Raw genomic sequence first — 12,341 nt, 5'->3', positions numbered from 1 at the left:
AGAGAGGAGAATCAATAGTAAGAATTTAAGTGAACAGAAATGGCTTTGGAACCCTTTGGTGTCCTTGGCACTTTCTATGTGCTCTGCACAGATCAACTGACTTAATCCTCACAACACTATAAGATAGTATTTATATTATTTTCCCCATTTTAGAGAAGAGAAAACGGAGTCGGAGAGAAGTTAAGTAATTTGCCAATGTCATTGAATTGAGCTTGAGTAAGGTGTAGAGTTGGGAGTTGGACTCAGGCAGTCAGACTCCAGACTCCAGATTGTAGGGGGTGTGCTCTTAGTAAAACTTTCCCCTCTGTTTCTGTGCAATTACCAATGTTCCTGATGCAAACTCTTTCTCAGCAATTCAAAGAGGTGCCGTTTTGCATCAAGACTGAGAGAGGGCACACAGGCTGTGTGGTATGTAGGGACAGCTAACACCTAGGTTACATATAGGTATTTCGAAAGGATCAACTGTGACTCCACACTGCAGGTCTTTAGTTCCAGAAGCATGATGCAAGTATGAGTCAACAGGTAGGAGTGCATGATGACTGTCTCACCCTACTCAAAATTCTTCAGACTCTTAGTGTGTGCGACATTGAATTCCACAAAGCTGGGCAAGGAGGAAAGAAAGACAGGGGTTTAAAGGAGAGCCACATATTGCATGGAGCCTTGGGTGTTATACACAAACAATGAATCATGGAACACTAGCTCAAAAACCAATGATGTACTGTATGGTGACTAACATAATAAAAATAAATAAATAAAGGAGAGCCACAAATAAGAACCTACAAAATGGAAAACTACTCCAACCTGTATAGATCCTGAATAGATTGGGGGGAAATACCATATTTGTGGGTTCTAGAGACTATATACATAGTGGTTGACAATAGATGCTTTAAAGCCAGACCGCCTAAATGCAAGACTGCCTAAATTCCAATTTCTGTCTCACCACTTTTTCCTTGGGGGTTCTCGAGTGTCACTTTACCTTTCTGTGCTTCAGCTTCCTGTCTATTAAATTGGGATAACAGTACTACCTCACAGAGCTATCATGAGACTTGAACCCGTTAATACCTGTGAAGCACTTGAAATGGTGTTTGGAGCTTTAATAAACACTTAGTAAGTAGCTGACAAAAAATAGGAAAGGGTGATAGACAACTTAATACATATTCAAATATGAAAACCTTCATGTAGATCTTTTCCATCTATATGGTAGATGAAATGAGAAATCCACTTAAACTATGAGAGACTGAGATTTTTAAAAATTGCCTATGAAGAATAACTACTGAGTGAATGTTCTCTGTAAAGGGCTGCATAGCATGGAGAAGATTCTCAAGTTCAGCCTAAGAGTGGTACTCTCTAAAATTGCGGGGGGGGGGGACTTAAAAAATCAAATTTGAATCAGATACATAGTCTCCTACCACCGCACTTGCCCAAGACACAGCCTGAAAACTAAAGAAAGCTCAGTGCTCTTTTGAGGGACTTATAACACATTGATAATAGCCATTATATATTAAGATAGTACCTGAAGTCTTAATAACTGTTCTCTGTTTTCAGCATAAAACACACAGAAGCAATGGGAAGAAATCAGAACACATTTGTAGCAGAGCCACATAAAGGACTTGCTTAGGTCAAATTTATCTAGACACAGCCATGATCAAGACCCAGATTTTAAAATTTTAATAATGTTTCCATCATTTTATTTCATTTTTTAAGGTGAAAATGAAATGAAATAACCAGCATTGTGTCATATAAAAGTCTTTATAAATTTGTAGGTTTTTTTAGTTGTCTCTTAACCCTATCTGCCCACTTGCTGGCCTTCAGGAGAATACCATTCCCCATTCCCAACCCATGGTCCCTGTTAAAGGAGTGACCTAGGCAGCTATGTTTCATTATATACTCTTTTCAGGGATCATCCATACACTGGACTGAGCCAGTTAAATGCACCCTTTTGATGAGGTTAAGCCACAAAGGCGAGGTTACTAAGGTGAAGCAAGCCAGAAGTAGAGAGGCAGAGGGAATGGTGGTTGAGCTGTCCATCAACAGTCCTCTCGTTCCCAGTCTCCGGTCTTGGAGGCTGAAACGCATTCTTACAACACCCACCCCACCCCTCCTTTTCTCTTCTGGTTAGACAGGGTATTTTACAATCAAACAATTCCTGACTAAATACGTGTCTATATCTCTACTTCAAACTGCTAAAAGTCAACAAAGACACACAGAGATAAGAGTTTAGTCTACCACTGTGTACTCAGTATTTGGGGGAGAGAAGATATAGGGGCTAAGTTGAATGAAGAGGTATTTTTAGTACTACAGCACTTTGAAAAGTCCTCTATGAGGTATTTTCTCTAACATTACATTCAATTAACCACACCTTGTCATTTCTACCTAAATATTTTTTCTTCTCCGTCTTCTCTCCACACCTATAGCCATCTCTTATTTGGACTATACTACCCTCTTAGGCAATATGAGAAGATGTAAGGAAACTTGCTTTTAAAAGAAAACTCAAATTCCAAATCTCAGCATAAAGACCTCATGGCCTCCCAGTTTTGTCTCTTACCATTCACCTTCCCCTTGGGGACCCCTCACTAATAATCCTTGCTTCCACCAGAAAAGAACCAGTATCCTATGGCATCGGTCCTCTTCCTTAAATTACCCATAGCACTACTAAACTGGGGCTGAAGTAGTTATACAGCTTTAGAAAAAGGCTCAGGAATAACAGGAAAAAGCAAGTGAAGTGCTAAGATGCAACTTACCAATTTTAGGTAACTAGGTAGGGAGTGCATTTTTTATTCAACAAATATTTGAGCAGGCTGTGGTTACCACTGTGCATGTACTGATGACACTCTCTTGCTCCCAAGAGGCTTATGGTAGTGCAGAGTGTGCTAACTGCTGTGTCAGGTAATATATGATGAATGAGAACATAAAAAAGAGGCACCTAAACCAGGATTGGGGAAAGGAAACTAGTGAAGGTTTCAGTGAAGTTCTGCCTAAAAAACTGAGCCCTGAAGAACAAACAAGTAAGAATTAGCAAAGCATAAAATTGGAGAAAGGGAGAAGGCAAGAAATGAGGAACTATTCCAGATGTGTCTAAGAATGGGCAAGGGGTGCCTGGGTAGCGCAGTTGTTAGGCGTCTGCCTTCGGCTCAGGGCGTGATCCCGGCGTGCCAGGATCGAGTCCCACATTGGGCTCGGGCGCTGGGAGCCTGCTTCTTCCTCTCCCACTCCCCTGCTGTGTTCCCTCTCTCGCTGGCTGGAAAGAAAGAAGAAAGAAAGAAAGAAAGAAAGAAAGAAAGAAAGAAAGAAAGAAAGAAAGAAAGAAAGAAAGAAAGAAAGAAAGAAGAAAGAGAGAGAGAGAGAGAGAGAGAGAGAGAGAGAAAGAAAGAAAGAAAGAAAGAAAGAAAGAAAGAAAGAAAATCTTATATAAAAAAAAAAGAATGGGCAAAAGAGAAGGGTAAAATATGTAAATGGTGAGGGGTTCCTGCCTATTTATGCTCATTACAGACTATCTTCCCTACAATCCCCAAGAGCTTGCAAGCACACCAGGACTTCTCTGAATCCAGGCCAAAGAGAGAAAGATATTCAGGGCAGGACTTTCCTTTTAGTCGATGGCAACCTTCTCAGCTTGTTTTCCAACTCAGCGCTCACGTCTTCTTCCCAGGTGGCTAATGCCAATAGAATCCTCATACTGTTAAGATTTTACTCTATGACCTTGATAGAGACAATATAGCAGAACAGTCCATTACCATTCAATAGAAATGCTTCCTTATGTTGCCAACACAAGGGCCACTTTCCAAAGGGAAACTAGATTTTGTATCTTTAGGCATTAACTAATGGCATGAACTATGCAAACAAGCTACAATTCTCTTCATAGAATAAAAATCAAGTTCAATTCCAAACTTTGTTTTGCAAATTGGAGGTTTAGAAAACTTCCCTAAAGATAATATGAGAGTCACTGAAGGAAGGGAAGCAAATTAAGTTTCTAGAAATCTGTAAGACCAGTACTGTGCTGTGGTTTTCCCTGGGCCAGTGTTGCCACCCAAAGTCACAATGTGCCTAATTTCTAGAAACCCAAGCTCCTATTTTCAAGCGGATGACTTACTAAATTTTCCCTTCCAAAAGGGTAATAACATAAACAGAAAACAGAATGTTTTAGGCAGCATCGAAAATACGCATGTTCTCAGGGTGACTGGGTGGCTCAGTCAGTTAAGCGTCCAACTCGATCTCAGCTCAAGTCTTGATCTCAAGGTTGTGAGTTCAAGCCTGACACTGGGCTCCATGCTGGGCATGGAGTCAATTAATAGATAAATACATAAATAAATACATACATACATACATAAATTAAATTAAATTAAATACAGATGTTCTTGAGTATGCATTCTCAGCGGGGACAACTACTGGTTCTTGGAGGGCAAAAAATCTTACTCTTCTATGCATAAAGAACAAAAATATACAAAGTCCATAAACAGATATAGTATATGTGTGGTATTAGAATTTCAAGGGGATAGACAATTAGGGAAAAAAATATCTAAAAAGGCGCTTTAGTGAGGTGAGAAGGAAAAATTTGAGAAACAATGCTGCAGATACTTTTGTCAAGTCAGGAAAACTTAAATTAATTCCAATATAGTGATAATTCAAATACCTGCATGAAACAGAAAACCATGGTGATTATATTTTTAACCAATATTCTTGTGAATGGCTCTAGTTCTTTGGCCTTTGTTTCTCTTAGCAGAAGTTACTAAAATTGTTCAAGTGTAAAGAAAACTCTAGGATTAACTGGAAAAAAAATGTTTATGAATCATTAAGTTTACAACACACAGAGTACAAACAAAGAAAGTAAATTTATTTAAATTACTAAAATAGCCTCTAAAGTCATTTACAGATCACCTGCTACAATTATTTTTCCTGAAAGATATAAGTAACATTAATGTCTTTAAAATTATTTTGGTCAGTGAAACATTTAATAAAAACATTTTTTTTCTCCATATAATGTATGTGTATAAAATAAGCCTTTTCAAAAACTCTTGTTTTAGAATCCTCTATAAATCAGATGGCCTGACTTCTGACAGTCAGGAGCGAATTTCAATAAAGGGTATAAATTTGTGAATACTGTTTGTCCTAGTTGTAAGAAACCAGACCACACTCCATTACCAGGCATGGGATCCTCAAAAGGTGAATGATAAAGCCAATGACTGCCTCTAGTATTCTAAAAACAGTATTTTCATTCAAAGGTTTGTAGCCAATAAAAAACAAAACAAAACATGGTGGATCCGGAATCTTAAGATTTGAAGAAAAACAAAGCAGTCGACAGATGCGAAAGCTCAGTTACAGAAGCAAAGCGACCCCTGAAATGCAAGGGTAGCACGGGGACACACGATAGCACATTTCAACATTCTTCACATGTGGTACAGTTCCCTTTCTTTTTGGCTTGAGGCACTCTTACAAAATTTATCACGTGCATAGTAAATCTTTCCATTTGTCTTAAGAGTGTCATTAAAGGACTTAGGACTGCACGCAGAAAATCAAATCCTTCTCTGACAGTCCAGGAAAGCTGGCTGACCAATGGTTTACCAATTCCTGCAACTGTATTACTGAATTCAAAACAAAAGCTTCAGGATATGTCCAAAATAATCTGCTCTGAATTGACCACACCCTTCAGAGTCAAATGAACAAATAATGCTAAACCTTATAATATACATGCTTCAAAATCCTTGGGAGGACCAAAAATTTCTTAAAGGAAAAAAAGGACACGTGAAGAACAAACCCCAATAGAATTCACTGAGAATGGAGTTTATATGGCCTTGCCTGAGTGACCGAAGTCTCAGTGGCTTATTTTAAATTTCACCTTGAAGACTCCCCCCCCTTTTCCTTCCTCATTCCACAATTTCTCTTTTCCCTTGCTTCCTTCTCCCGCCCTCCAAAAACAAAGGAAAAAAAAAAAGTCCGAACACACACTCAGGTGACCTTTCATTACTCTTGTTCCTATAAGGGGAAGCTGACTAAGGAACTCGCACCTAAATGACGTAAGAGAACAAAATGGGAAAACCCACAGTTGTGTTTAGAGAGCTGCCTTACTAACAGCAAACTCTGTGAACAATCTAACTTAAAAAATTGAGAGGATTCATAGGAAGGAGCCCAATCCCCCCCAACCTGGTCTGGTCATACCATAGAAATAATGTTTCAACCCCGAATCTAAACAGATCCTCTCGGGACCGCATATAATCTATAGTCCTCAGAGATCATTAACACGGATCTCAATGGAAACAGGGAAATGATTCTCTCAAGGAACAGAGAATTGGGCTGAATAAATGATTCAGATGTTCCACGTTTACATAAGAAGTTAACTTCCTTTAAAAAGAAACCAGTTCTTTCAAAAAGAGCTCTGAGTCCCATCTCTGGCTATGAAGTCTGAAAAATTTTCAGAACTCGAAAAATGATTTTGTCTTCTGTCACCCTTTATAAGCAGATGCCACTTTTCAGGGCATTTTCAGGTTGGACAGGCAGGACCAAGTGAGAAATACGGCTCCAGAGCCCGCTCAATTTGTCTGGGTCCATATGTTTGTAGGAGTTGGGTGTGTCAGAGTTAGTGAACTTGACTTTGAGGAAATCTCTCACTTTTTCTTCAATTTCCTTTAGGCCTAGACTGGTCGAAAGCGTCTCTTCCTCCAACAAGACCGTCAGGACTAAGGCTACATCTTTGAAGGCGGCATTTTCATGGTCACAATACTTGTAGAAGATCAAGGTAGAGCCTGCAGGCAGGGACTCAAAGCGGTGCACCACAGCCGCGTTCTGGCCATTCTTGAATCCATTGCTCAGTTCCCAATCTACCTCCTGTTTGACAACATCACTGTCTTGAGTAGCTTTGCCCGCCCCATCGATCCGGATGGCACGGACGCTACGGAACGAAGAGTAGGCGTCAGCGATCTGTTCGCTTAGGCACCTGAGTGCTTCTTCAGCATCCCGAGCAGCAGTGAGCAGCAGGATAGCAGGCTGAGGCCGAGGCTGGGAGCTATTAAGATGTTTTTCCAGGAAAGTGAGGCTCCTCTTCCACAGCTTCTCATCTTGACCTTGATACTTATTCATAAGTTGTCTCATCTGGTTCTGGAACTCTTGAACAGCAGTGGTTTCTACCTCAGGACTAGGAGTGAACAAAAAACTCCCAACAGCCAAAGAAACTATCAGAACAGGTAGCCACCACCATGTCTTGATAAAAGATGCACTTTTGGGTTGTCCAGTCACTTCTGCTCAGGACAAAAAAAAAAAAAAAAGGAAATGACAGATTCAAATACCTTTTTCTTAGATTCAAGGACAAGTGACTTTTAAAATCAGTATTAATCTTCACAAACACTAGATAAAAGAGGAAGGAATTTAAAGAATAGAGCTAATAATCTACTTTCTTAAAGAAATGTTCATCACATGTATTTAAGAAAACCTCACGCCCAAAGGTTTTAGGTGTATAAGTATGCATGTGTCTCTTCAATGTCAAAATGACAAAAAGCTTTAGAGGAAAAAATAGAATTCAAAGATATGAAATGGCATAAGCAAGTCAGAAATAGTATAATTTATAAAGCAAAACTATTATTACTACTGCTAATATTTGGGAGGCAAACAATAAAAAAGTCACTTGATAAAGTATTTTTATATTTAGACACTCAGACTTCATACATCTTATTATCCAAGGTGGAATGTTCCTGAAGTATATAAAGGGATTAAAAAAGGATGCACTATTAAGTGAACATCTTCCATATATTATAATAGCTAGCTGTCCCTTTAATTACACTGATGCCCACATTTGTGGAATGCAAGTCAATACCAGTAAAATTGAGCCCAAAGTTATTATTGGCAATAATGATATCAATTTACATTTATCTAGTGCTTTTCAGTTTATAAGCACTTTCTCATATACCACTTCATTTAATAGGATAGCAACAGTAATACTTTTACACCTTCTATTTTATTTGTACTATGGACCTTTTAGAGCAATAGTTCTCAAAGTGTGATTTGTGGGTACCTTGAGGTCCTTCCAAGAACCCGTCCTTGAGATTAAAGCTAGTCTCCTGACACTAAGATGTTATGTGAAAATGATATCTTAGCACGGATCCCAGGGCAGTACTAATGCAGTCTTTGTACTCACAGCCATACATTTAAGGCTATCAGTGAAACTGTTTCATAAAGCAGTTAAAATTATTCATCTTATTAAAATTCAACTCGAGTACAAATCTCAATAGAGTATGTGAAGAACTGGGAAATATACATAAAGCACTTCTAATACCTAGCACACTGCAGTAGTTTTCTCAAGGAAAAGAATTTTGTGCAACTGAGTTGAGCTCAACTAGTACTTTTAAGAACAAGTGACAAACTATGGTTAGTCAGACTTGAGTATTTGGCAGACATTTTCTTGAAAATGAACAAAGTGAGTCTGTTGTTTCTAGGAAAATAACTGACAATATTTGTTGCCAATTATAAAATTCACAGTTTAAAGTGAAAATCAGTATTGTGGAAATATTGTATCTGCCACTATAAGCTTGACGGCTCCTGAATCCTTAAAGACTCTGTCTTAAGACTGGTGGTGATACTAACAAATGTGATCTTTTTATACTGTATTAGAAATGTGTCAACATTCAGAAGATCTACGTAACTTAGTGAATCAGTATTTTCCAAATGATCAGTATATGATACTGCATTCAAAGTACAAGAAAGACCAATGGATTTTAATGTAATAGAACACAAAAAGTTCACTAATTTGGTTTCAGATCTCACATTTAAAGTAACTTGTTGAGTTTTGGATAGTATCAAAAGAGAATATCCAAAATTATCTTTAGACTATTAAAAAATCTATATTATCTGTATAAAGCTGGATTTTTGTATATACTGCAACCGAACAATATATTGTAACAGACTGAATACAGAAGCAAATATGAGAATCCAGCTCTGTTTTATTAAGTCAGACATTAAAGAGATTAGAAAATATAAGCAATCTGTCACTATTGTTACTAAATGATTTAGAAATAGGTATTTAAAAAATTTTTCAATTTCAATTTCTAGGTAAATATGGGTAAGTATAGCCCATATTAAAATAAAAAAAGGCTCTTTAAGGTACTAATTTTGCTAGTAGAAAGTGATATTGAGACCAAAGTGAGAGTCACTGTGAAGTTATTTTCTTAGTACTCATTCGGGATAATAAATAGGCTTAGAGAATTAAAGAAACTTGCTGCAAGGCTGTAATAGAAAGTTAAGTGGTCCAATGTAATCCAAATACAGGTTTATGGACTCTAAAATCCATGGTAATCCTATTACATCACGCTATGTGCCATCTTTCTTTTGACTCACCAAGGTTCACCTGGTTATTGGTATTAGTAGTTCTGCTTATTAACTTTTACTTTTGGTCTTATAGCTAATTAAGTGAAGGGGAAAACCAGATGTTGTTTCATATAGTTTGTCCTTAAAGAATTTCACTGCTAGCAAAATATATACTTTTTCTTCATAAGTGCTTAAAATACAATTCTTCAAATTGCATTTAAAACAATTATGAATGACCAATTTTAGAAACTCACTTAATAAAAACTGAGTAGACAAACTTACGTTGGCTGGAGGTTGATGGAGACCAGTTTCCAAGCTCTGATTTCTGAATGTTGTCATCTAATGATAGGAGTAATAAAGACTATCAATTTATGGTTTATAATTTAAGCATTTCCAACAGAGAAAGAAAATATACATTCCACCAAGAGAATATAAGGCAGAAATCAGCCAGAAATAGAAGAAAAAGTGGAAGATCTAAGTGCCCATTAGACTGACAGCTCCTTGAGATTCAAGAGTTATTTCTTTCATAATTATTCACAGCGTGCCATGGGGTCTAGTATAAAGCATACTCCTAATACATTTGTTTTGTGAGAAAGCGTTAAAGTATTTGACCCAAATTATTTAATAGAAGTAGTGAAACTTATGGCACAAAGTTAAGAGAACAAAGAAAATAAGCACAACTAAAAGAAAAGAAAACATGTTATACCATCTGAAAAACTGCCATATATTGAACTCTTGCCTGAAGATGATGCTGTAAGAGGGAAAAAAGGACAAAATATAGATTATGGATTACTGAGCTACCTGGATAAGGGGTTTTAAGGTAAAATGCAATGTTAATCCTATTCTCTATCTCATACTGATACAAATATTTACTCTGGTGCCTCTGATCATTTCAAATATCAGTATTATTTTAAAAATTATATTAAAAACTCTTCACCATTTCTATTAATAGATAATTCTGTTTTATTTAGGTTTGTGGTTAAACCACAGATTCCAAAAATAATTTTCTCATGACTCCACCAAATCTCTATTTCTATCATTATTTTAGCAAACAAAAACTATCCTAACTCTTTACTTTTTGCCTCCATCCTTCTTGGCATGACCACTGATTTTAACATAAAAGAAAGAAGAAATGGAAGGACAGGGTTTAGAAGGCAGAGAGGCTGAGTTACTAATTCGTATGACCTACATTTACCAATACGGCCATCCATCATTTGCCTGGAGTTTTAGAACTTAAGTATCTATACATGACCTTCCTGATGTTTAGCAAGAGCTTTCATTTGAGAAACACTGGACTAAACTAGAGGTATAAAATTAGCACTGCTAAAATATAGAAATAGTCTTATTTCTGGTCATATGACCAAAAAAACCTCAAATGAGACAAAATGACATGAACCTTCATTCTAAAGGCATATTGTTTTACAATTACCGGTTTAGCCTAGGAAATTACATTATTTAGAAACTTCTAAGTTAGGTCATCAAAGTTAACAACTGTATTACTAAAACAAATGAACTATAATTACTAAAACAAACAAATAAATAAAACAAATAAAAATTCCATCAAGTCACGTTTATCTTGAATACCTTACTCTATGGTTGCAAAGATCAAATAAAATAATATACGATATTATAATAATATGTAATTATAATAATATAAAACTATAATACTGTAATACACATTGTTATACAAAAAGATCAAATGAGATAATTTTTTATATAACACCTAACTATAATATATAACTATATAATATATACTATACTTATCATATGTTATAGTTATTATGTAACAAATGTAATATCTACATAACTCAGAGAACATTTTAAATTTTAAAATTAAAAAAATTAAGAAAATAATCCCATTTACAATAGTATCAAAAAGAATAAAATACTTAGGAATAAACTTAACCAAGGAAGTGAAAGACTTATACACTGAAAACTATAAAACAATAATAAAAAATTAAAGCAGACACAACTAAATGGAAAGATACCCATGTTTGTGATTGGAGAATTAATATTCTTATAATGTCTATACTACCCAAAGCAATCTATAGATTCAGTACAATCCTCATAAAAATTCCAATGGCATTTTTTACAGAAATAGAAAACAATTTATATGGAAACACAAAAGATTCCAAATAGTCAAAGAAATTCTGAGTAAGAACAAAGCTGGGGGCATCACACTTCCTGACTTCAAGATACATTATAAAGCTAGAGTAATCAAAACAGTATGGTACTGGCATAAAAACAGACATAGAGACCAACAGAAGAGAACAGAGTTTAGAAATAAATCCATGCAGATATGGTCAACTGATATTATAGAATAATATCAAGAATAAACGATGGGGACAGTCTCCTGAATAAATGGTGCTGGGAAAACTGGATATCCACAAGCAAAAGAATGAAATTGGACCATACACAAAAAATCAAAACGGATTAAAGACTTAAACATAAGAACCAAAACTACAGGGGGCACCTTGATGGCTCAGTTGAGAAGCATGTGACAACTGATCCTGGGGTAGTGAGTTTGAGCCCCATGTTGGGTGTGGAGATTGCTTAAATAAAGCTAAAAAAAAAAAAAAAAAAAAAAAAACCCAAACCATAAAACTCCCAGGGAAAAAAAAGGGAAAAAGCTCCCTGACATTGGTCTTGGCAATGATTTCCTATATATGACACCAAAATCACAGGCAACAAAAGCAAAAATAGACCAGAGGATTATAGCACACTTAAAAAACGTGATAGGCTATGTGGTCAAAATCATAGTAAGATTCACCTCACACCCGTTAAGATGGCTATTACCCAAAAAACAAGAGCAAGGGTTGTACAGAGGTTTTAGAGAAAAGGGAACCCTTTTACACTGTAGGTAGGAATATAAGTTGCTATAGCCACTATGGAAAAGAGTACAAAGGCCCCTCAGAAATTGAAGAACGAAACTACCATATGATCCAGCAATCCCACTTTGGATATATACCCAAAGGAAATGAAATTAGCATCTTGAAGAGACAGCTTGTGCCCATGTTCACTGCAGTAATATTCACAATAGCCAAGACATGGAAACA

General features: G+C 36.4%; 1 protein-coding gene across 4 annotated transcripts in view; it reads right to left on the bottom strand.

Annotated features, from left to right (window-relative positions):
* Window positions 1-4,807: 4,807 nt before the first annotated feature.
* Window positions 4,808-12,341, bottom strand: part of TOR1AIP1 (torsin 1A interacting protein 1) — a 36,222-nt gene continuing 28,688 nt past the window's right edge. For 2 of the 4 annotated variants that reach the window (XM_045811486.2, XM_045811485.2), the window contains 3 exons: window positions 9,992-10,036; window positions 9,568-9,624; window positions 4,808-7,226 (listed from right to left, as the gene is read on the bottom strand). In XM_045811486.2, the coding sequence (XP_045667442.2) occupies window positions 6,442-7,226; window positions 9,568-9,624; window positions 9,992-10,036 (887 nt within the window). In that variant the 3' untranslated portion in view covers window positions 4,808-6,441. The remainder of the gene's footprint in view (window positions 7,227-9,567; window positions 9,625-9,991; window positions 10,037-12,341) is intronic. The other 2 variants (XM_045811488.2, XM_045811487.2) reach the window with 1 other exon arrangement.

Source organism: Ursus americanus, chromosome 2 (assembly GCF_024610735.1).
Source record: "Ursus americanus isolate L20-20 chromosome 2, mUrsAme1.1.p, whole genome shotgun sequence".
In the NCBI taxonomy this organism is placed as follows: Eukaryota; Metazoa; Chordata; class Mammalia; order Carnivora; family Ursidae; genus Ursus; species Ursus americanus.
Note: the sequence above shows the minus strand (reverse complement) of the source record. Positions and strands in the feature narration are given on the sequence as shown.